The sequence below is a fragment of the Vigna umbellata genome, chromosome 3 (genome assembly GCF_029865625.1).
Source record: "Vigna umbellata cultivar VRB3 chromosome 3, Vumbellata_1.0, whole genome shotgun sequence".
NCBI classification, from domain to species: Eukaryota; Viridiplantae; Streptophyta; class Magnoliopsida; order Fabales; family Fabaceae; genus Vigna; species Vigna umbellata.
The window spans coordinates 42,329,790-42,356,016 of NC_142167.1; the positions used below are offsets into that span (position 1 = coordinate 42,329,790).

The following is a 26,227-nucleotide window of genomic DNA, read 5'->3' on the forward strand; positions in this document are numbered from 1 at the left end:
CAATATCATATTCTATTTATTATGATTTTTTAGTTTTTAAATGATTATTTAATAAGTATTATTAAATGTTTTTATTTATTAAATGTTATATTTTGTGTATAGATTCGTACTAAAAGTATTTCCATAAATTAAAAAAACAATACAACCGACTATGCTAACAACAAAGAATATTTGACCAAAATATGTGACGTATGAATTTTGAGGAATAAAAAGTAAAAAAATAAAATAAATAATTAAGAAAGATATATTCTTTTTCAAAATAATATTTTAAAAAAATTATTTAAATAGATTTATTGGAATATTATTTCTCCAAATATTTAAATGTTATTGAAGAAGAAAAAAATATATAAAATGTAATATTTTAAAGGGAATTAAAGAGAATAAAAGAAAATCGAACAGTTAATGTTTGAATATTAATTAAAAATTTAATTATTATCATTGAACAATTTAATACCGCTGACTTGACTGCAAATTTTGAAGAACACGTGGGTTTGGCGCCATAAACTGGATAGTGTAATTTTGAACAGAGGAATGATCTGTTCTGTCACTCAAATCATGGGATTTTCCATAATCCTTGTAATTTCTTCTAATTTCTTCAACGTTCGTGATTCCTTCTCTAGTTCTTCTCATTTCTTCATCATCACACTCTCTCTCAGTTAGGGTTTTCGCTCGTCGCTTTCTCTTCTTCGCAACAATGGCCGCCACGCCTCCTTCTTTTTCCCCCTCTCGCACCACCTGCGCCTCTCTCCTCCGCGAATTGCAGGTTCTCCTCTCACTTCAGGCTTCACTGTTTTTTAATCATTTTTTTATTAGTTATTAAAAAATGTGACATTTTGTTGTTTACCTTTATTTTAGTTTTTTCATAGACATAGCGTCTCTGACTAATCTGATTCGGTTAAAAGGTAAATAAAGTTTGACTAAAGATTGTTCCACTGATGATTCTTTACCACCGCTTTGTCTTGGACTAATCTGTTTCCATTTTCAATTTGTACCTTTAATTTTAAATTGGTTGTTTTTAGAATCTGTTGGTTTGTGTAAAGGATTTCTCTTTTTCTTGCTATTTTTACCATTACATATATATTTGGTATCTTGTTTAGAGACTGTTTACTTTAAGGAAAATATATCTGTTTTCATTAGATATTTTTACTTCAATTAAAAAATTGGCATACTGTTTTCAATTTGATTAATGTTTTCAAACATTTGTATGGCAAAAGTTGAAAACACATTTTTTTTGTAAGTCTTAGATATAGGAAATAAATTGAAGATAAAGTTTCAATTTTGAATGATAGTGTTGAATGTATCTGTAAAACTTTGTTGTGTGAATTGAAAATTTGAATTGTTTTTGTAGATGATATGGGATGAGATTGGGGAGAGTGACAATGATAGAGACAACATGCTTCTTCAACTGGAGCAAGAATGCCTGGACATCTATCACCGGAGAGTTGAGGAGACGAGGATGCACAAGGCTGACATGTATCAGTGGTTGGCAGATGCTGAAGCTCAAGCAGCTAATCTCGTTTCTTCCCTTGGGGAATCTACGGTGCTCCCACGGGTAGGTTTGGTTACGTTGCTAGTTCATTGTCTGCTATTGTAACTTGTAACTTGTACCAGTTGTGATGTTTTGAACAAGAACCTTAATGTGCTATATGATGTCTTCTGTTATCTTTTATGAATAATGGTAATTGAAAATGTAACCTTGGTATATATTGAAGATCAACTATTTGGCTTTCCCATGTTGTTGAGATAGAAAGAGTATGCGGTCTTAACTCTTAATAATGGCTATACTGGAGGAGGAGGCATTGGTGTTCCTATTGGTATATTAATTTTTCGAAGTGAATTTCCACAAATATGTTCTATTTTTAAAAAATTTAATTTCATTAAAATTTGAACGTTATGTTTACTGGAGTATTTAAATATTCAATAGTTGGTTATTTCCTTCTCATTTTTGAACTTTTTACTGCCATTTCTGATTGATGTTTACAAGATCTTGTGTTTCCCTCTCTGGAGTTAGCGTCACACTATTGAATTGACGAAGTACTTGTTCAACTAATTTTCTGCATTCGATAGGGAAAGGGATCCTTGAAGCAGCAAATAGCTACTATTAGACCTGTCTTAGAGGATTTGAGGTCAAAGAAGGATGAAAGAATCAAGGAATTTTTAAAGATAAAGTCCCAAATTTCTCAGATATGTGATGAAATAGCAGGTTGTGGACAGTACAAAAGTGTCACAGACTCAGATGTTAATCAAAGTGATCTGTCATCAAAGAAATTGGGGGAACTAAAGTCGCATCTACAGGAGCTTCAGAATGAAAAGGTTTTACCAAATTCATAATACAGAAAGTAGCATTGATAGTTCCAGATATTTTACCTCCTGTTTGCTCAACATTGCTTCATTTTTCTCTTCAACCAGATATTACGTCAGCAGAAAGTGAAGAGTCATATCAGTACTATTAGTGAGCTTACAGAAGTCATGTCAATTGATTTTATGAAGACATTAAATGAAATTCACCCAAGTCTGGATGATTCATTAAAAGGTACACTACAGAGCATCAGCAATGACACGCTTGCAAGATTAACCGGGGTTATTCATTCATTAAAGAGGGAGAAGCAACAAAGGCTACAAAAGGTGACTTGATCTAGATGAAATGAAATGGTGGAAATGAACTTGTTATTTTCTCTGCATGACTGCATATGTGCCTTACAGTTGCAAGTTGGTTGTCGTGAAGGTGTATCATCTAATCTTGGTTGATACACCTCAAATGATCACTGTAGTAGTTGATAGTAATCTCTGTTTAGTTGTAGTAGTTATCAGTATCTCAGTTAGCTTCTACGTTTCTTGAATTGAAATATTTTGCACACGAAATATTTTTCCAGTTGCAGCCTGAAAGTTATGTCTCAATGTTTTGCAAGGGTTGTCAAGTGATTGAATAGAATATACAAAACTGAACTTCTAATCATGAGTAATTAACTTGTTTTGAATTGTAGTTGCAATATATTCTCACTATTGAAGGTTAAAGTGATACCCAAGTGAACTTTGAATTTAGTTGAAATTACGGATATGTAGGGACAAGCTAGTGTGCTTTAATCTCCTACAAATGTGTTTTATGTAAGCTTGGGTTACAAGTCGCTACCAATTATCCATGTCAGCTAGTTAGATGGGGTGAGTTATAGTTTATTTTTTAGTTGTCATATTGTATGATCCGAGTTTGGCATGTAAAATCATACATGTAATTTAAAATCTTAAAACACTAGTTTATTTGTTGTTTGCGCGAACTTTAAATTATAAAAACTACATTGGTTGAGTCATTTCAGTTCCAAGAAATCCATTCGTGCTGGATTTTCCTTTTCTATGATAAAAAATGCATCTATTCCAGGGTTAAATTCACTACTAGCATTTTCTAAGTGATTTTATTTACAATATTAGTGAACTTGCATCATCTTATGCCAGTATCCAGCATTGTATTCATGGTAAGAAATGTTTTTCTCACTACTTGCTAGAGTAACTTCTCTAACTGTTCATAAGAATGACAAGAACCAATTCAATTTTTTAATTTTTTAACTGGTTTTGTCTAAATTAAAGACAGCTATAGTTTTTATCTGTCTCTAATTTTTTTGAAGTAATTAAAGTTAGGAAGATTGCATAATTATTTTTATTTTCTCAATTCATGTTTTGCTTTGGATGCAAATGTAACTTGGAATATGTTGTATCGCACAATAAATCTACATGTTTATAAAACCTAAATGAAATTGAAATTGAAATTTTGGTTTACAAAAATGTTATATAGACCAATAAATTAAACTATTTTCCTTTGCTTTACCATTGACGTTAGTAATTTTGTATAACGAATTAGGTTTGCTTCTTTTCTTTTGCATGAGTATGAAATTATGTGGTTGGATAGGTATCATTGTTTGAATCCATTCAAGGGTATTATTGTTATTGGTCCACCACCTTATTTCCAACAGGTTTTTGAACATTCATTCATTTTATTTCTCTTTGCTGTAGATGCAAGAGCTTGCTAAATTGCTGGTAGAGCTTTGGGATCTCATGGAGACACCAACTGAAGAGCAAAAGGAGTTTAGCCATGTTACTCGATTAATTTCAGCATCAACGGATGAAGTGTCAACACCTGGTTGTCTTTCTTCAGAAGTCATTGAGCAGGTGAAACTTTTGTTGACTTGAACTTAGCATACAGATGTTCACTTCAATACTTGCGTATTCGTGGTTTGATAATTTAGATATTTGCAGGTTGAAGGTGAAGTCCAGCGGTTAAATGTTGTCAAAGCCAGTAAGATGAAGGATTTGGTGTTTAAGAGGCAGAATGAGCTTGAAGAAATTTACAGAGGAGTTCACATGGATGTTGATAGTGAATCTGCAAGACAGATTTTGACTAGCCTCATTGAATCTGGTACAAAACCTGTCCTAATTATCTCCTTTATATAGTTTTTAGAACTCTCTTTTTTCTAAACTATTTGTTGATGCCTATAAAGATTTCACTTAATTTTTCTAATCTTTTTCTCTTAAATACTTTTAAAAATTATTGTTGTGTGATAGGTACCCAGATTTACTTAAAACTGTAAAGACTTTCAAGACGGTTCTTGGATGTTCACCTAGAAAAACTAGACAGTTTTATTAACAATGAAACAAGAACAGTAATCTAAATTGTTACACTAGCCCTAGTCTTTCGAGAGGACCAGACTCTCCCTAGCCTTTCTTTTGCAAAACTTCCTAGAAAAACTGCTAAAAACAACTGCCTACACAGACTTTATAAAAGTCTGAGACAACAAAACCTACCCACAGGCAGTTATAACTGTCTGTCTCTTTTATTTCTCCTAATATAAACATTTCCCTTGAACCTAACATTGTGTTTATTCATAGTGGTTGAATATAGTAAAAAATTATGAGATTAATCTCCCTTATGTTGAATATACATATAGGGTACTCTATTTATAATAGAAGAAATATGGGCTAAGCCCAAAATACAAATAAGGAATAATAACAAACCAACTAAAGATAAAAGATAAAGATAACATTTCTAACACTCCTCTCAAGCTGGTGCATACAAATGGTATGTACTAAGCTTGTTACTATATAATAAATAAAGACTTAGTGAAGATATTTGCTTCAACACTTGACACCAAATTGTTAATCATTTGCAAAGACGACATAAAAGACAAAATCAAAATACCAACCCAGAAGACTCCCTTGAGCAACAAATCTGGGAGGTTTTCCATATAAATTTCCTTTTGCAAATCGCCGTTGGGGAATGCATTATTGACATCCAGTGAATAAAGAGGCCATTGTTGAAGAGCCACCATGGCTATAAATAAAGTAACAAAAGCCATCTTTGCCACAAGAGAAAAAACATATATAGACAGGTCAAATGCACTGGTGATAGAAGAGAGTTTAGAAGAGACAACAGTGGAATAAGCCATGAACAAACATGAGAGAGAAGTCCTAAAAACTATGGAGAATAATATTGGACAGCTGTGGACAGCCGTGAAACTTCAACTAAGATGACTTTGACAAAGGAGATTACCATCAGTAGTGGATGATGTCGATAGTGGATGAAAGCGACAAACTATGACAAACTAGGTTGCCATCAACAACAGTTGGTGGCTTGTAGTGGCAGACAACGATAGACTACAAGGACTAAATTGGACCACATAGAAATAGATTCCCCCTCATGGCAAAGAACGGAAATGACGATGTGCCGATGACAGACAATGAAGGTGGAAGATCTGGTTCTTCAAAAAAATGGTTTCCTTTATACATCGAAGCACCTAGAAATAGACTCCCCTCACGGGGAAGGGTAATGGACAACGACAACGAACATTAGTGAAAAAGACACTGTAGAGAACTACAAAATTCTTAGGGCAGTTGTTGATTACACGGTGGTCATCTGGCCGAGACAATCAAAACCATATGGTCGTCAATCGAACTAGAACACCGACAATGACAGTGGTAGACGGTGGCGGCGCCAGCAGTGACAGTAAATAGTGCCGTTGTCGGTAGCGGTGAGGGTCGTGGCAGAAGTGACAATTTTTTTTCTCAAAAAAGCTTTAGGCTCTAGGTGCCATGTTGAATATAGTTAAAAGCTACGTATGAAATTAATCTCCTTTATGTTCACATAGGGTATTTTATTTATAATAAAAAAAATATGGACTAAGCCCAAAATACAAATAAAAAATAATAACAAACCAATTAAAGATAAAAGATAAAGATAATATCCCTAACAATAGTATTTGGTATTGACTCTAATTTTTCTTTGAACACTTTTGATGGCTTGGCAGGTAATGTTGATCTGTCTGATTTGCTTCAAAACATGGATGGTCAAATAAGACAAGCCAAGGAGCAAGCTCTAAGCAGAAGAGATATCTTAGATAGGACAGAGAAATGGAAATTTGCAGCTGAGGAGGAAAAGTGGTTAGATGAATACGAAAGGGTAGATAACTTATTTTAAAAGTTTTTGATTTATAAACAAGCAATAATTAATGGGGTTGAATTTATTACCATGAAGAGAGGTTGATGCTATTTAATATATTCAAATGCTTTTAGTGTTTTTGAACTATATCAATTGCTTACTGTTACATACATGTCAGTTGATTAGGCTGAATGATGACTGTCTTTTGGTAATTTTATTTAAAAAAGGTATAAAGTCAATCTATTGTCTGTCGTATGCATGTTGGTCACTAAATTTTAATGGTTGGTTACGTGGCATTTTGATTGAATTTTGGAAACATATCTATTATCGTGTCGTCGTTTAGCGACTTAAGATTTTTGGTCATCTATGACATGTGTAGGACATGGTTTAATCCATTCTTCAAGCCCAGAAGTTCTTTTTGCGTGGGATAGTTGGATAACCAAAATCATTCATGAGTTAATGGGAGAATACAACTACAGCTGTTAGGAGAGTTATAGTGTGTTTTGATTAACAGAGAATCGCTTCTATCCCAACCCCACAATATCATGGGGGTACCGTGAAAAAGTAAAGCAACTATTTCTTGCTTACCCTTGCCAGAAAAGTTAATTGTTTTTTTCTTACCACAGTTGTTCCAAACAGTGTTAATCATTGGCATTACATGTGATATATGCTTTCCTGGACAGTATAAGATTCATAACATATTGGTTCTCTGAGGAATTTGTAGATTTTGAATTGTTTGTAATTCACTTTGCTTCCTGATGTTGATTGACTAGTTAGTGTATATATTGTAGTGATATCCCGTATTCTATATGATGCTTGAATCTCTAAATTGTTTGACTTTAAATGTTCTGTACTTGGCTCTTCATTTTATTATGTTGACTTTGATAACAGAAGTTTATACATATAGTATAACTGGCAAAGTAACACATTTTTATATTGAATAAACGAAATCTAAAACAGTGTGAATGCATTTGGAGAATATCTAATGAGCTTAAATTATCTTGTCGCAGGAAGTATGAAACTTTTGTAGTATTGTTTCCAATTTTCTCCCTTGAATTTAAGACGTGGAACTATGTAAAAGTTGCCCATTTTTAGGGTGATGAAGCATAGCAATTACAGATGTTTTATACCTTAAATGATTTATTTTATCTGCCATTGTTTAGATCTATTTGAAATATTATACATTAAGATAAATTGGTCATTTGCAATTTGCATATAGAGAGACTTAGACTTAGAATTAGAATTAGATTGTGTGATTACAAAATGTTACCTAGCAGTTTTATTTATACTAATAACTCCTAATTCTGATTAAACACAGGAATACATTACTTCCTATCAGATAAAATCCCTAAAAATTAAAATTGTCCCTAAAATAACATAAATTTTGAGAATCTATTACGCATCATTCTCCCATGATATGTGTGAATATTCAAATATATTATTTATCTTTTTCATATACACTTTTCAGGATGAAAATCGATATAGTGCGGTAAGAGGAGCGCACAAAAATTTGAAACGCGCTGAGAAAGCTCGGATTCTTGTCAGCAAGATTCCATGTAAGTCGTCATACATTTTTTATTATATATATACACACACACATATATATTATTACAGCTAACAATTTATAGCAGTTCCATGAATAACTGAGTAAGTGAATATAGTTCGATTTTATGTTTACCTTTTGTCTTGTTTTACTAAGTGAAAGAAGTGTCACCAACATCAGATTATATGTGCACCAGAAATGCAATGCTTTTTGACGGCAAACCAAAATGTAGGAACATAACACATTAAAATTCACAAGATAGACAATAGCTTGCTTGCTTTCGATGTGTTTTTTTTTTATTCGTGAAACCTGCTACTATTTTTAAGAATGAAAAAAAGATCATATTCTTTAATTTCAGAAGTTATTTAGAATGAAAACTGCAAGGAAGAGATTTTTTTATAAAATTGAAAGGTATTTTTTATAATTAGAAAATTACGTTAAGGATTTTATTTTTTTATATAAAAGACTCTACGAATTGACGTTATAGTTATTTTTTTTAAGATATATACTTGTCTAATTTTGGAAAAGGAATGACATTTCCGTTAATTAATAAAAACTTCACTTTTAAGCTTACAAGCTCGCTGATTAGCGTAATTAGGTGATTATCAATAAATGATTGAAGTATTCTTCGTGCTAATTTCCATATATTTCGAGAATTTGAGCAGCTATTGTTGAGAATTTGACTGCAAGAGTGAAAGCGTGGGAAATGGAAAAAGGAATACCTTTCTTGTATGAAAAGGTAATGATTTATATTTTACATTTTGTTATTGTGATACGTGCGTTAAGTGTTCCAGTTCCATCTTTAAATGCTTTTGTTTTCAGATACCATTGTTACATAGCTTGGATGAATATATTGTCCAACGACGACTCAGAGAAGAAGAGAAACGCAAATACCGGGTACATCTTGGACATTTACTTCATATTCTATGCCACTGATCGTGATGTTTGCTTATTGCTAATTCTATTTATTGTCTATCATCATTGCATAAAGAGAGATGATATTTTAAATAAGATTTCGAAAGAAAGAACGAAAACTGGAGAAATAGCAAGGTTTAGTCTTACCAAGCGAAATAAATTATTACATTTCTTAAAAAACAGTCACATTCTAAATAAAAAAATACAACTAAGAGAACTACTCCATCTTATCAAGAGAACAAAACTCTAGGGGAGAATCCACTCTTTTCTTTTAAGTAAGTAAGTAAAATTTTCTCTCTTATTTTAGTTTCTTAGAGAACTGCTTAAACCATAAAATTCTCGGACTTCCACCTAATTCCCTTGTATAATAGAAATTGAAGGTGCTAGTGTGGATTGATGTGGGACTTCCACTTCCAACAATATATAGCAACACATTTAACCATTTATGTAACATTTTTTGTGTTAAAACTATATCACTTTCACATTTCAAACTTGTTTCCCTTTCTCAAATTTCTCTCGTTGTAAAATATATGTACAAGTATCATTCATCTTGTATGAATTCTCTTTATTGTTCGTGTAGACACTCGTATGTACCACATATGGTTAATAATATCCTTGAATTAATTATACCACTATTATTGTTTTGGCAATGCTCCTCTTCATTTTATTCAGGGAAAACTGAGTAAACATTTTTTTTATCAATGGTGAAGCCATGAGTAAAACGAAAATGCAGAAGAAGCTTCTTTTTGTACAAGGAAAGTTGGCTGCATTTTTTTATTCTCCTGTGGGAGTAGTTGTTCATGTTACAAAATCATATACTGACGCAGTGTTACAATAACTTTTTTAGAAGATAATATTTACATAACATTCTATGATATTTAATATTAATATATTTATTATAAAATATAATCATATTAATTTTTATACTTTTTTATTTCATGATTATATATTATTTTAAAATTGATATATTGTATTAAAAAGTTCCATCAACCTAATTTTATTCCATACCTCTTACTTACCTCTAATTTAAATTATTAGTGATTGTTTTCATCAACTTTGAACCTTTTGATACACGTAATCTTATTTTGGCATACATAACAGGAGCAGAAACGGCTACAAGAACAAGCAGCTGTAGAGCAAGAGGCACTTTTTGGTTCAAGGTCTGCAACAAAGAAGCCTCTGTGTCAGAGCAACAATGCCAACACCATAGCAGGGACACCAACCGGCCGTAGACTGCTTACTCCATCCGGACGCCATGGAACCTCAGGAGGAAAGGAACGCAGAGAAAGTGGCAGAGTGAACCCCATAATTCCAGTGAACTATGTTGCTCTTCCAAAAGATGATTCTGTTTCTAGGGGTAATTGATGTTGCCCTCTAATTTGACTCTTGTATATCAGTAAACTAATTCAACTTTGTAAATGTGCTTATTATACAAGCTCAATCTTTCCTTCTGAAATATAAAAAAGCTTTACTTCCAACACTAGAGGTTGATCTTACATCTTTTATCAATTGTAATTTGGTACATGACCAAGAACTGGCATATTATAGTTTTGATTAAAAATGATTGGACAAGCCATGGGCTAACGAGATTACAGATATACAAGAAATCATCCTTTGCTCTTTCATCTGTGTATTCTTCTGACTTGATTATTCAGTGCAGGTTTGAGAATATAAAAACAATAGATCAGAAAATCAATAATTTTAACTGTTAAATATTTTTCCTTGACGCTCAAAAGGTTTTCTGAACTGAATGTCGTCGTGGAAGAAAATTTCCATATTTTTTTACTAAAATCACTTCGTGTCATCCATACTATGTTACGTTATATATTATCTATTATTTGTTATGTACTTGAATGCAACAAAAAAGTCACTTTTACAGTAAAAAAAAGAAAAGAAGAAAACATTCTTTATCGCATACAAATTTTGTTTAAGCCTTTCTTTTTTAGTTATCTAGTAGGAGACTCTTGAATAGACAACGTTATTACAATCGAAGAAAACTTGAGATTGATGGGTTCTACTTTCTGATCATGTTTTTCTTCAGTGAAATAATCTCTAGCATCAACCATATTTTGCTCTTCTGTTACTGAACTTTCAGCATCATTTACAGGCAAGGGAATTTCAGCTTCCACTTGGTTCTCCATTTGTTCTTTGTGCTTTCCCCATAGAACTGAGTATAAACCTATAACAATTAAGATGGCACCAATCACACTGCAACCACCAGAAAAAAGAATCAAAACCTTGTTAGTTTTGATGGATACACTGCTATTTTTATTTTTACATAAGAAAACTGATATCTATTTTACTGTCAAATCTGTTTTGTGGGCTATAATAAATTGTTGATAACTATACCAGATCATATCAATGATTATATATATATCGGGAATATATGCCAGTAAGGAATTAGAAATTTACCCTCCAAGATAAGTTTTTTCTGCAAGGATAAAGTAACCCATGATAGCAGAAATGATCATCATTAAAGGGCTAAAGGAAGTTGCAAAGACAGGTCCTTTCTTCTTGATTACCAGTCCTTGTACATAGTATGATATGCTTGATGAAACAACCCCCTGATTAAAGTACAAAACAAAAAGAATAAAGTCTAGTTATAATTGATGGAAGAAAAGTTCTTAATTATATTAATTCTTACTGAATATGCAGCAGTAAGTAAGTTTATATCCCATCCAATTTTCCAAACTGAAGGATTGTGTTCAACAACATAAGTAACAACAATAGCTTGAACTGTGCCCATAAAGCACACAAGTGAAGTTAGGGTTAGCTGATGATTCTTGTATGTCTGTATAGCTTTTGCCTGTCCAATAGCATACAAAGAAATGTCAATTATTTCTGTATCATCACAAAAGCTAACACTTTTTTTTTTTTACTATTTTTCCCTTTTGCAAGTGGTAATACTTACTTGTAAAACAAAGAGTGAAGCCCAAGCAATGGTGGAAATGATGAGAAAAATGCAACCCAATAACCAATCTCTGTCCAATGATCCTGTGCTTGTTGTTCCATTGGTTTTATAGTGAGCTTGTTTGATCCAAACCATCTCCACTATAGGACCTCTGTATAAGGTCATTAGCATAGCCCCTCCAACTGTCACTAATGTTCCCACTATCTTTGCTATGCTTCTCACTTGCTTTATGTTTATCTTCTCCATCCTTTTCACATATTAAGAATTAGAAATACCCTTCAAGTAATTAAATATAATAACTACAAATAAAATTTAATTAATAGCCATCCTTTGCCATCACAAAAAAAGATAAATATAATGAGAATTCATTTAGGAGAGACAACTCCAATAAAATACCAGTTTAATTCACTTAAAAGGATGACAACAATTATAACCTAAAATCTTAAAATATTAAATTTATGATTTTTTTATAAATTATTTAATTTTTTCATCTCTATTTAATATTGAACTTAAATTAAAAAAAAACAATTTTACATATATATATATATATATATATATATATATATATATATGATTTTTTTTAGAAGCTATAATACCAATATTTAAACTGTGAAAAAACTAAAATCTATTTTACTATTTGTGGTAATGTATCACTTTCTAATTAAAGATCCTTAGAAAATTCAGGGTTTGACTATTACCTGCAAAACACTGCTATTACAAAAGTCATAGCTGGAAGCATGTTGCTTATTGCACAGGCGAAAGTTGGGGATGTGAGCTTCAACCCAGCATAAAAGAAATTTTGATCAATCACTGGCCTGTTTTATTAATCCAACACAAATTTTCATATTAATACATGCATATTCTAATTCTATATATTAACCATATGCTATAATATAAAACTTTTGTAAGTGCATTTGGACACCAACCCTAGAAGAGCTAGGATAAAAATTTGCATGAAAATTGAGAATGCTATCTTTGGTTGGCCTTTCCTGAAAAATAAAACAATGAATAAACATATTTATCAAAGTTAGATCGACAAAAAATATGATAAAAATGTCAAGGTGATGACTTAGAGAAATTATTAGCCAAGATTTTGAGTTACAACTTTGAAGGCAGGGTGTTGATTAATTAGTTGATTCATTCATGAAGATTCTTAAAAAAAAATAAACTTTAGCTTTAATTTAATCTTATAAAGTCAATTTATAAAATAAAAGTTACACTCTTTTAATCGATGTAAGATTTATAAGACGTGTATTTGTTTTAGATAACTCAGATTATTGCAAATGAAAATGAGACATATTGACTATGAATTATGATACAAACCTTTCAAAAATAAATGCAAAAGGAGCTATGGCGATGGTAGCAAAAGCATGACGATAAACCACAAGAACATAATGACTCATGCCTTGGTTGAGTGAAATCTTAGTGATAATGGTCATCCCAGCATAACCAAATTGTAAAGAAATCATGGCCAAGTAGGGTTTTGAGCATTCAAAGAACTTTGCACAACCTCCAAGCTTTTCTGTAGCCATTTTCCTCCTTCAGAACTTCTCAGTAAATACCTTTCTACACAGACACTTCAAGAAGAATGGATATAGAGAAATTAAACCACTAATTTATATACCAACCAAGAATAAATTATTTCATATCATATGCAGTTTTATTTATTTATTTTTCATTGAAAGGGTGTATTTTAAAAAAAAATATATGATAAAAGTAGATATATTTTATTTTTTTTCTATATTGTATTTGTAAAAACTATGTCAAGTACTTTATTTTAATGAAAATCAAACAGACGAAGAAAAACAATTTTAGTACATATTTTTTTTTTGTAACTTATAATTTGAATTGGAGTTTGAGGTGGGGATTTCAAATTATTTAAAAATATTATATATAAAATGTTGATTGCAATGGTTTTTCAATTTTGTATTAATTGTGTTTTTCACAAATATGTTTTGTAATATTAAATGTTGTCTCATGCCTTCAATAACTACGAAGCACGATTTCCATTAATATATACATTGAGCACATCTTCATCTTTTTTTTATTTGATAAACGTGTTTCAGTCAATATAAAGCACGATTTGAATAAATATAAAGTTATTTCACCAAATTTTTAGTGAATTTATTTTCGTAAATTTCTATTATATATATCCAATAGAGTAATTTTCATTTTAGGTTTATTTTTCTCGAAGCAATATATGTTCTTAAACTGGATTATCTGAAGTTTTTGTAATATAAATTCTTCGTACAAAACTAGATCAAAGTATATTACCTCTGAAATTTGCTGCTATTACAATTTTGCAAGACACTTTGAACCTAGACAATATTTCAGATATATTATTTTTTTAAAGATGAAATATATGAAAAAGATTACAATTTTAGTAGACATTTTTTTTGGCTTAAATTGAGAGTGTTTCAGGTGATTATTTCTATTTTTTTTTAATATTAAACAATTTTTTTTCAATTTATTTTTCACGAACCTGCTTTTTGAATATTAAAAGTTGTCTCACGTCTTCAATCAATATGAAGCACAAATTCAATTAATATTAAACATGTCTTAATTTAATACGAAAGCTTTTAATCAATATATTTTATTACAATTTTGGTTTATGTTAATATTTGTTTATTGGTAATTCCATTTATTTTATTGTGTACAATGTGAAACAAATGTGATATTTAGAACTATATTTCCTTTTATATATGTAAGAAAAAACCACACATTGTTTTTTTAGAAGATAAACTTTTGCATACAACAAAAAAGCCACTCATTCTTTTTTGGAAGAGAAATTACTCAATTCTTTTCTTTAAGTAAATAAAAATTTTTTTACCTCCAAGTAAATTACGTTTTAACTAACCTTTCCTCTTTATTATTTTAACAAATTTCTATTTTAAATAAATAAAAAATTATAAAATAAATTCTTTTATAAACCAAATAAAGTTATATACAAAATCATAACTGCTTGATTAAGTTTTTAACATGTTGATAAATTAATTTGAGTGTTTTAATTGAATTTTTATATAAAAAATTATTATATTAAATATCCAAAATTTGTGTATTTTTCAATTAACTCTTCCTCACTTAATTTTTTTCTCCATTGGACAATACATTGTAATTTTGCGTTGTTATTACTTACGTGTCTTTATACGAGTAGTTAAAATTAAAAGAAAAATGACTTTATTAAGTTTAAAGTTTGTTATAAACTTAAGTATTTTAAATTAAATTTTTATTAAAAAGATTTTTTTTATGTCTAAAATTTGTATAATTGTTAATTGGTGTTAAGTACAAAATTCACTAGACACAATATTAATAAAACACGAATTTAATCCATATAAAAAGATTGAAATCGATTTTAACATTTTCGAGATAAGATTTATATTTACTTAAATTTTAACTATTATTAACTGAATATTTATCATGAATTAGAATGAAATGATTATTTGATTTTGTAATATCAAGTAAAACACAAAAACTTCAACAACAATAAGCAAAATGAATTTCTTGAACCCTAATTATGTTTACCAAACTTCATCATTTTGTGTCTCTGAGTAGTTGATTTGCTTTTTGTTTCAATGTTTAATTTATACCATAAAATAACATTTTTTTTATTAAGATAATTAGGGTTTGAAAACTTCACTTTTCTTATTATCAAACTTCGTGATGTTTTGTTTGAGACTGAATCGTGGTGCCTAAATGGTAGGCGCAACAACCTTTCTTCAAATACAAAACGACGGAAATTAATTAGTCATTCCTAAACTTACACGTAACTATATTTTACAAAATAATAATTTATTTTAAGAAATATTATTATGTTATTAAAATGTACGTACATATTATATAATTTATAAATAATATCTAAAATTAAAATTAATTTCATTAGCATGTCTTAAAAAGAATGAATATTCTTAATTTTTAAAGCAAACCAAAATGATTTGTAGTCCAACATAACATTCTCCTGAAGAAAAAACAGAGAGGCATGAGAAGAGAGAAGCTTAGGTTTCTCTTTTACAATGAAGTTGGAATAAGTCACAAAATATGGCACAAACAAGACCCTCTTTATACATAATGGAATCTAGGAATCTATATATCATATATTATTGGTTAAATATGTCACAAAACAAGACCCTTCTCATAGCAACAAAAAAGAAAAAGAAAAAGAAAAAATTGCTAAAAAGGGTAAAGTGGATTGTCATTCCAAATTGCTTAAGCCTTTCCCTCTTGGTTATCTTTGCTTGGAGACTCTGCAACACTCATGTTTATTACAACTGAGGACGGCTTCTTATTCTTGGAATCTTCTTTCTCACCATATTTTTCTTCAGTAAAATCATTTTTTACATCAATCATATTTAGCCCTGAAATCACAGAACTTTTACCATCTTTTACAGCCAATGGAATTTCATCTCCCACTTTACTCTCCATTTGTTCTTTGTGCTTTCCCCATAGAACTGAGTATAAACCTATAACAATTAAGATGGCACCAATCACACTGCAACCACCACCAAAAGAAAACAACTTTCAGTACAAATTGCATAAACTGCTATTTTCATTTATACATACAGAAAAGAAGTTGATAAAAGTTTATAGAAATTTTTACCCTCCAAGATAAATTTGTTCTGCAAGGATAAAGGAACCCATGATGGCAACAATGATCATCATCAAAGGGCTAAAAGCAGTTGCAAAGACAGGTCCTTTCATCTTAATCACCAGTCCTTGTACATAGTATGATATGCTTGATGTCACAATCCCCTGATCAAATAAATATATATTAAAGATTGAAAAAAATAATCTCTTAAGGTGTTTTTAGTTTCTAGTTTAAATTTTTAATCAGCTAATGAAAGATAAAGTTGTTGAATGAATTCTTACAGCATATGCAGCAGCAAGTAAGTTCATATCCCAGCCAATTCTCCAAACAGAAGGGTTGTGTTCAACAACAAAAGTAACAGCAATAGCTTGAACAGTGCCAATAAAGCACACAAGTGAAGTCAGGCTGAGTTGATGATTCTTGTAGGTTTGTATAGCTTTTGCCTGTCCAATGAAAAAAAAATAGATGTCAACTATCAGTGTGACTTCACCAAAAAGACACTAAAAAAAGCTAGAAATAATGATATCATAGACACATTTTTATATTTATTTGACATATAATATAAATAATATTTTTTGTATATTTTCAAGAAAAGTAAAAATAAGAAAAGATAATATAAATAAATGTAAAAATGTTAAATGTGTCAAGAGAATATTTTTAAAAAAACTACAGACACAAGAGCTGGTACATTTTTTTTCTTTTTATTTGTTGTTTTGCTTACTTGTAAAACAAAGAGGGAAGCCCATGCAAGGGTGGCAATGATAAGAAAGATGCATCCTAAGAACCAATCTTTGTCCAATGATCCTGTGCTTGTTGTTCCATTGGTTTTATTGTGGGGATGTTTGGCCCACATCTCCACTATAGGACCTCTGTATAAGGTCATTAGCATAGCTCCTGCAACTGTCACTAATGTTCCCACTATCTTTGCTATGCATCTCACTTGCTTCATGTTTATCTTCTCCATTCTTTTCACATACATAATAAAAGAAACAATTAGCATGTTTTTTTTATTTCAGAAAGAAAACATCTTCCCTAAACTATCTTTTACTTTTCATTAATGTGCTATTTTCCAGTTAGACCATATTAAAAGAAATTAGGGTTTCATTAATATATTTACCTGCAAAACACAGCCATCACAAAAGTCATAGCCGGAAGCATGTTGCTCATTGCACATGAGAAGGTTGGGGATGTGAGCTTCAACCCGGCATAGTAGAAATTTTGATCAATCACTGGCCTGTGTTATTATAATACAACACAGATATTCATATTAATACATGCTAATAATAATAATAATATAAAACTTGTTATTGAATTTGGACACTAACCCAAGAAGACCTAGGATAAAAAGTTGCATGAAAATTGAGAATGTTATCTTCGGTTGACCTTTCCTGAAAAATAAAACAATGAATAACCATTACTTTGCAAAGTTAGATTAACAAAAACAAATTAAATGCCAAGGTTAGTTATGACTTAAAGAAATATTATTATTTTAGGATTAAAAACTTATAAAATTTCTGTTATTTTAAATACGTCTATACAAAAAACATAAAAACATAGATGACGGTTCCTAACCATCTCCTATGAAGAAGTATAGACAATATTTTAATTGTTGTCTAAAATGTTTTTTTGAACAACAATATTCTTAACTGTTGGTAAAAATTTGTTGTCTATGAACCATGTTGTGTTAGTGATTACTTATACCATCATCAATTATAATCAAAGTTGAAAATTTTACTTACATTCTTAACTATATATTTAATAAAAACCAGATTTAATTATAAAATTTACAAGTTAAAGTGTTGATATACATTATGATTATGATACTAACCTTTCAAAGATAAATGCAAAAGGAGCTATAACGGCAGTTGCGAAAGCGTGACGATAAACCACAAGAACATAGTGGCTCATGCCTTGGTTGAGAGAAACCTTTGTGATAATGTTCATGCCAGCATACCCAAACTGCAAAGAGATCATAGCCAAGTAGGGTTTTGAGCTTGCAAAGAACTTGGCACAACCTCCAAGCTTTTCGGTGGCCATTTTTTCTCCTTCAGAACTTCTGAGTAAGCAGTATTCTACAAGTTAAAGAGGAAGAACACTTGAAGAAGGTTGTGTACTTCCTAAGGAATATCAAGGGTAGTGTCCAACTATTTATACTAAGGAACCAAAGGGTTTCGTCATATGCATGTACACGTAAATGTTAATTTGCAAAATGAGCCTCTTCTTTTCTTGTGGGGTTTCGAGATATTGCAATGGGGGGCAGCACGACAATGCATATATAAATGACTAGGTGGGCATGGATATTCAAACAAACATGAACAAGTAATATGATAATGGAATCAAAAGTGATTCTATAAAGTAGGCTTTCAGTATGTTAACGTCTTATATGAAAGTTCACTTTATTATTTTTCTTTCTCTACCTAATTTGTACTATCTCTCTTTTTTTTTTCTTTCTTAATGAAATCTCACTCATTTGGTTCGTAATTCGTATATATCCCACTATTCTAGCAGGATTAATTGTTTCCCAGTATGATAAACAAACCAATCAATAATTGGTTTAGCTTTTATAAAATATCAAGAAAATTTGCATGTTGGTTCTTTAAAATATAATCAATACATAATTAAAAGTTTTATATACTCACTTTTTCCTTAATACTTAATAGATTGTCATTATATACCTAAATGATGATTATTGGTTCCACCTTCCATCTAGCATTTTCTTTTTTAATTGTGATGATCAAAAGTTGGGAATGATTATCAGTAAAACTAATTGAATCATGTCTTGATAAGAATCAACCGACACTGTATGAAAGAAGGTCAAAATATGAGCAGTGTCAACTGAAACTTTTGTGGACGTGGCTTTTAGTTTATGTTACTTTTTCTTCATAAATTTTTCTCTTAATTATTTTTTTTAATAATTTTATCTGGCTATTATTTCAAAATTTAGCCATCTCTGTATCTTGAGAAATAACTAACATTATTGGTTGTTATTTTTTATACGATGGAAGAAATAATGCTGGAAAAATATTTAAAATAAATTAAATATAAAACTTATTTTTCAATCATTAAGAAATTATTGCTCGAATTAAGAAATTAAATACAAAAATAATAAGTAATTTAACTTATATAATACAAAATAAAATAGTTATGCAAATATTAGAAATTTAGTTGTGCTCTAGCTAAAGTTGAATGTGAATCATCAATAAATTATTTTCTTTGATTTTACGCAAGGTTCATATTTAAGTTTTTATCTTGTTGTAGTGAATAAATCTTTATTCTAAACCTTGTGAATTCGCTGAATTGATGACTGTATTTCACCTTCACTTATTTTTTTTAATGTTAATGTAGTTATAATTGTTGAATACGGTGAAACTCTGAATAAGATTAATATACGATGTTCTATCTATAATAGAATAAATATGGGTTAAGTCCAAAATACAAATAAGAAATAATAAAAAACAATTAAAAATAAAAGATAAAGATAAGATAAATATAATATATCTAAAACTCTTCTTGAAGCTAATGCATACAAATCGTATGTACCAAGTTTGCTACTAATATAATCCATAAAGACTTAGTGAAAATATATGTTTCTACATTCGAGTGACACTAAATTGTTAATAATTTGCGAAGACAACATAATAGACGAAATACCAACCCAAAAAACTCCACTGAACAACAAATATGAAAGGTTGCTCTAAATCGTTGCCTAAAAGGAGATGAGACGTGCCACCATGCACGACAAAAAACTGAAGCAGATCCACAACTTAAAAAGGCGTTGAAAGTGCGTAGGAGCTCCGATGAGGGCGTCTTTGTTACTTGGCCAAGACAGTCAAAATTGTGTGATCGTTGGTCGAAACTAGAACTCCAATAGTGTCAACAGTAGATGATAGTGTCGTTGGCAGCGGTAGACCGCGTCATCGCCCGCAACGGCAGGTGTAGTGACAGAGGCAACATAAATGTTTTTCCTCTATTTATAATTGAAGAAATATGGACTAAACCCAAAATATAAATAAAAAATAATAAAAAACTAATTAAATATAAAAGATAAAGATAATATATCTAACGTTGTCAACCCAGTTCATAAAACATGAGAATCGATCCTACCAAGTTAATTAGGTTGTTCATTTGAGTTCATATCAGGTTGTAGTCAGATCAATTCAAAGGTGATCAAGATGACATCATACCCAGTTAAATCTCCAATATTTTTAGTATTAATCCTTCTCGTATCAACGTTGAAAGCACGAAGATGAAGAAGGGATAAAAAGAAAGAAAAAAGAAATATACTATAAAAGGAAAGAACAATAACATATATATATTGTACATTGTATAAATGATTTGATTATATAAATTCCTTTTTCATTGAATGTTAATTTCTCGTTTCTACTCCTAATGCTTGCTTGAAATGGGGATGTGAATAGCTTGATTTGTGATTTGCTAGGTTTTGGAAAGAATCTAGTACACCCTAAACTTGAAACAAGAAATCTAGTGGAGTTAGTGTCTAGGAATAAAACTTGACCCATTATATTGATGTTAGTTTTCTGTTAAGATTACTATTTTATGGTAGTAATCTGTTAGGGTAGTTAGACCTTTTAGTGTCTTTCCCGTTCCCCTTTCCTAACTTTTAAAAGGTTAGGTTTTCCCCTCAATAGTTTGTAACACAGAACATACAGAATACACAATACGGTTTTATCATTTTTACAGATATGAGAAGTTGAAGCTTTTCTTACCTTTTCTTGTTTCTCTTGTTCTGATCTATCTTTTCTCTTATTGTATCTGCAACGGAGGTCTTCTGGTATGCCTTCCATAGCTTCTCTCTCTACTACGAACCTAAAGCTTTGTCCTGTTCCTCTCTCTATTCATCATCAAAAGTTGACGAAGACTGGGTGCTTCTGGAAGAGATATTTTATCTCCGTGGTCTTTTCAACATTTGGGTTTTGGTTTAAAAGATTTTTGGGCCTTTCTTGGTGACTTAAGGTTTGGGCCTTACTTACAATACATTAATTGTCTAAAACCCTTAGTCTTCATGCAGGTTGACTTGTTGAGTGATTAAAGGATTGACACTTAACTAGAAAACCTAGACTCTTCCACCTAAAGGATTTTTTATATGCTTGAACTTAGGTCTCATTGGTGTTGTATCTACCCAGTGAACCTTTTCGATACACCTAACATCTCACACAATTTTTATGATGAAAATTCAAATTTTCTAGCTAAAATTATAACTCTAATACAGTTTAGACAAAACTATATATAATATTTTTTTTCTTTCTTTCCTCATTATTTTCTTACCCTTGGTGTGTATATATATATAGGGTTAAATATGTTTTTAGTCCCTAAACTATTGGCCGTTTCTGGTTTTCGTCCCTCTTTTAAAGTAAGGTACAATTTGGTCTCATTCTTTTCGAAACGTTCGTTTTAGTCCTCGGAATTTTGGTTTTAGTCCTCATTTGTTGCTAAATGAGGACCAAATTTTTAAACAGTGTTTAGTTTTCGAGGACTAAAAACGAACATTTCGAAAAGAATGAGGACCAAATTGTACCTTACTTTGAAACAGGGACGAAAACCAGAAACGACCAATAGTTTAGGGACTAAAAACATATTTAACCCATATATATATATATATGTATGTATATATATATGTATATATGTATGTATACATATATGTATGTATACATACATATGTATATATGTATGTATACATACATATATACATATGTATGTATACATACATATATGTATGTATACATACATATATACATATATGTATGTATACATACATATATACATATGTATGTATACATATATATGGGTTTGCTAACGCGCGTACGTTTGTTTTTCAGTTGGTACATTTTAGCAATGTGTACCGGATTTTAGTAGACAAAAATATCCTTATATATATGGATTCTAAGTTTTAAGATTAAGGGTATTTTAATAATTTTCATTCTCAAAACTTAAAAAAAAGAAAGAAACCCCCAAACCCTTACTCACCTCTCTCATTCCTCTCAATCCTTCGTCTTTCATCTCTCTCACTCTAACATTTTCTCTGTCATCCCTACTGTAGCCTCAATTGAAAAAAATCAGAAACACTTGCCTTTAAACAATTTGCCTGTGTAAAGAGTTGAGTCATTGACATATTCACCTCGAAGCAAAGGTTCATTCAAGATCTCTTCAATTTCACCATCTTCACTAACCTCTCTAATCATCATCTCTTAAAAAAACCCTCCAGGCCAATTACCAATTCTTTCGGATGTCATTATGCTTATGAAAATTAGATAAAATTATATACGACAAAAATTATAAAATGAAAACTCATTATAAAGTCATTTTTTGTAAGAAATTATTTAACAACGAGTGTTTCTGATTTTTTCCAGGCCAATTAACAATTCCTTTGATGTCATTATGCTTGTGAAAATTAGATAAAATTAGATAAGACAAAAATTATAAAATAAAAACTCATTATAAAATCATTTTTTGTAAGAAATTGTTTAACAAGGAGTATTTCTGATTTTTTTCCAGGTCAATTACCAATTCTTTTATGCTTGTGAAAATTGGATAAAATTAGATAAGACAAAAATTATAAGATGAAAACTCATTATAAAATCATTTTTTTGTAAGATTGTTTAACTGCAAGTGTTTCTGATTTTTTCAATTGGGACTACAGTAGGGATGACAGAGAAAAGATTGGAGTGAGAAAGATGAAAGAGAAAGGATTGAGAGGAATGAGAGGGGTGAGTAAGGGTTTTGGGGTTTCTTTTTTTTTTTTAAGTTTTGAGAATGAAAATTATTAAAATACCCTTAACCTTAAAACTTAGAATCCATATATATAAGGGTATTTTTGTCTACTAAAATCCAGTACACATTGCTAAAATGTACCAACTAAAAAACAGGCGTACGCGCGTTAGGAAACCCCATATATATATATATATGTGTGTGTGTGTGTGTGTGTGTGTGTGTGTGTGTGTGTGTGTGTGTGTGTGTGTGTGTGTGTGTGTGTGTGTGTGTGTGTGTGTGTGTGTGTGTGTGTGTGTGTGTGTGACTATATTCAAATTCTCAATATTGTGAAAAAATTATATTAAAGTCATGATGATTGAAACAAATAGAATTAAATCAATATAAAAAAAACTTTGCACCATTTTTCTTAAGTTTTTTTATCATTGTATTTTCTTTTTATATATCCCTTTGATAAAGTATTTGAAGAATTTTTTTCTAAAATTTAATAATAGCATAAAAATTCTTAAAATAGCAATTTATTTGTCTATGTAATGTACAACCTTGTTTTCCTTTATAAAGATAGGACTTAAAATGAATAGGACCATATTCGTGCTCTTTGAAGTCCTCTTATTTTATTTTTAGTTTTTTTATATAGGAGGATATTAACGACATTGAAATTAAGAGAAATATATGTATTGTTTTTCTTGTAACTTAAATATTAGTAAAGTCATTTGACTTAGTGTATAACCAGAATAACTATAGTTAACCATCTTTACAAGTAAAACACTTGAAATTAAGAATAATAATAAGTTGGGTCGAACACTAATAGTACCTTTTTTTTTTATTTGACTAAAAAAAAATTCACCTACCACTAGTGCGAATATCGATTTAAAAAATATCTACAGATATTTTAAAACTTACGGATACTCATAAATATTTAAAAAATTATATTTTATAAATTTTTAAAGTAAAATTAAAATAAAATTACAATATATATAAAATATAATATTAATTAAATTAAATATTGTACTATATGAAGTATACCGATCGGAATTGATTGTCATTAAACAGGTACTAATAGGTCAGATTGTCTTACACTCAAAAAAATATATTGCATTAATGATTAATTATTGAGTTTGATTACCTAAAATATATTGCACTAATGGTTAATCAATGGATGTGGGTGTCACAAGCCTTATAAATAGACAACTGATGTCTAGCTACAATCATCTTCTTCTCTCCTAATAAAATATAGACCTCTTAGTAAAAGCATAGCAAGGAAGGACGACTGATCTGAGACAAATGTTACCGAAACAAATATAATTTAAAATTTAATTTTAATTATATTTAATTATATAAAATATAATTTAATTTTAATTTTAATTAAATTTAACTTAATAAAATATATACTAACTTTTTTATAAGTAATGAATATTCGCGAGTATGGATAATATAATATGTACATCTATCCATTTTTAAACGAATATTAAAATATCTATTACCTACTAATAATAAAATCCGCGAGTTTCTATTATCTCTGCAGATTTTATCCGATCATAACTGTGAACACAATTTTTTTTCATTGAAACTTACATATTTTGATAAAAATAACAAGTGAAATATATATATATATATATATATATATATATAAATTAGTGAGAAAAGGTACCCAACCTAACTCTCAGATAATAATTTGTTCATCATCCCTCACTAATTACTTGTTACAGTGTTATATTTCCTCGTAAAAGTAGTTAATCATTAAGTTCTTTCTTTGCAAGTCCTTGCAAAACTCCAATTGATTAGTTTAATTTTAGTTTTTACTGCTGATATTGACTTTTTTTTTTATTAGTATATTTTCCTTTATTTTCTAGACCCTTATACTTCCTTTTACTTTCATTGAAAGTAATAACCTTGAATTATTAAATGAAAATTGTCACCGAGGAATTCCAAAAGTCATTATCAACAAGTCCAGCGTAACTAAGATAATCTTCTATTGATTATAAGTGGAATTCGTAATGTCATCATCAACAACTCCGCATGACTATAATAATCTCCATTTTCTTACAAAAAGTTATTTAAAGCAAAGTGACGTTGTCTAACAAAAATATACATGTGTGACATTAATTGCTTAACAAAAAAGGTGTTGTGGATAAGTAAACTTGAAGATACTTTAAGTAATAATATGAAAATAATAATGAGATTTACAAAATCAAATTAAACACTAAAAATCAACTGTATTATTAAAACGAATTTTTAAAAAATATTTAAACTTATATAACATTGTTAATTAGATAGGATCCACATTTAAGATAATTGCCGATCACTTAACTTGGACAAATAATGTTTTGTGGTGTCACGCAACAAAATCTAGCTTATGGAATACAAAATCATTTCGAAAACTTATATTGAATGCATTAATTGCATGCCAAAACATTCCTTTTAAACTTGGAATTACAAACTGGAATTTAATGAGCATTTGTGTGTATGCTAGCATTGGAAACTTAATCATAATTTTTATAATTTGACTACATATAATTGTTCAATTTTGGTTTCTACAGTTTTAAGTATGCAATTTTATTTTCTATATATTTAAACAATATTAATTTTAATCTTCATAGCTTTATTTATCAAATTTTGATGCTATGATATATGCTATGAATAAAAAATTCTACAACAGTTAATCATATAATAAATTAAATTATTAAAGAGTGAGTGACTTAAAACTTATTCTGTATTAACCAGATATTTCTTTATATTAAGAAAAGTTCATCCAATGCTGATCAAATAAAAAACCATTTGATAAACGTATTTTTATAGTGAAGAACAAAAATAGGAAATTAAGATTTATCAGCTTTACAAATTTCGTTAAAAATGTAACCAAACAGCAAAAGAAAAGTGAAAGTAAAGTATCGGAAATATCTATGTTAAAAGAAAAAAATAAAAATTGATGATATCCATTTGCTTAATATAGCGATTATGAAAGACAGTGAAAAAGAAAAAAACAGCGGTTTCCGTGTGGGGATCTGAGTCACCCCAATAGGAAAAAGTGCTTCCAAGTCCCTAAAACACTTCAACTCTACCCTAATAAAGCGATTTGGATAAAATATACCTTTAGATTCATATGCAATTTTATTTTAAACATCTTAT

The 26,227-nt window shown here is 29.8% G+C and overlaps 3 protein-coding genes across 3 annotated transcripts; 1 reads left to right on the top strand and 2 right to left on the bottom strand.

Annotated features, from left to right (window-relative positions):
• Nucleotides 1-500: 500 nt before the first annotated feature.
• Nucleotides 501-10,504, top strand: MAP65-5 (microtubule-associated protein 65-5). The gene is made up of 11 exons (XM_047308501.2): nt 501-763; nt 1,349-1,552; nt 2,068-2,313; nt 2,410-2,625; nt 4,003-4,158; nt 4,246-4,405; nt 6,291-6,442; nt 7,890-7,977; nt 8,630-8,703; nt 8,787-8,861; nt 9,981-10,504. The coding sequence occupies exons 1-11, from the start codon at nt 695-697 to the stop codon at nt 10,242-10,244; spliced, it is 1,704 nt and encodes a 567-aa protein (XP_047164457.1). The 5' UTR covers nt 501-694; the 3' UTR covers nt 10,245-10,504.
• Nucleotides 10,505-10,825: 321 nt separating this feature from the next.
• On the bottom strand, nt 10,826-13,322 carry LOC124833923 (WAT1-related protein At5g07050-like). Its single transcript, XM_047308499.2, has 7 exons — nt 13,114-13,322; nt 12,717-12,779; nt 12,489-12,605; nt 11,791-12,037; nt 11,524-11,685; nt 11,292-11,443; nt 10,826-11,087 (listed from the first exon to the last, which is right to left on the bottom strand). The coding sequence occupies exons 1-7, from the start codon at nt 13,320-13,322 to the stop codon at nt 10,826-10,828; spliced, it is 1,212 nt and encodes a 403-aa protein (XP_047164455.1).
• A 2,539-nt stretch (nt 13,323-15,861) lies between these two features.
• Nucleotides 15,862-18,598, bottom strand: LOC124833924 (WAT1-related protein At5g07050-like). The gene is made up of 7 exons (XM_047308500.2): nt 18,201-18,598; nt 17,698-17,760; nt 17,490-17,606; nt 17,094-17,337; nt 16,654-16,815; nt 16,385-16,536; nt 15,862-16,276 (listed from the first exon to the last, which is right to left on the bottom strand). The coding sequence occupies exons 1-7, from the start codon at nt 18,407-18,409 to the stop codon at nt 15,994-15,996; spliced, it is 1,230 nt and encodes a 409-aa protein (XP_047164456.2). The 5' UTR covers nt 18,410-18,598; the 3' UTR covers nt 15,862-15,993.
• Nucleotides 18,599-26,227: the final 7,629 nt, after the last annotated feature.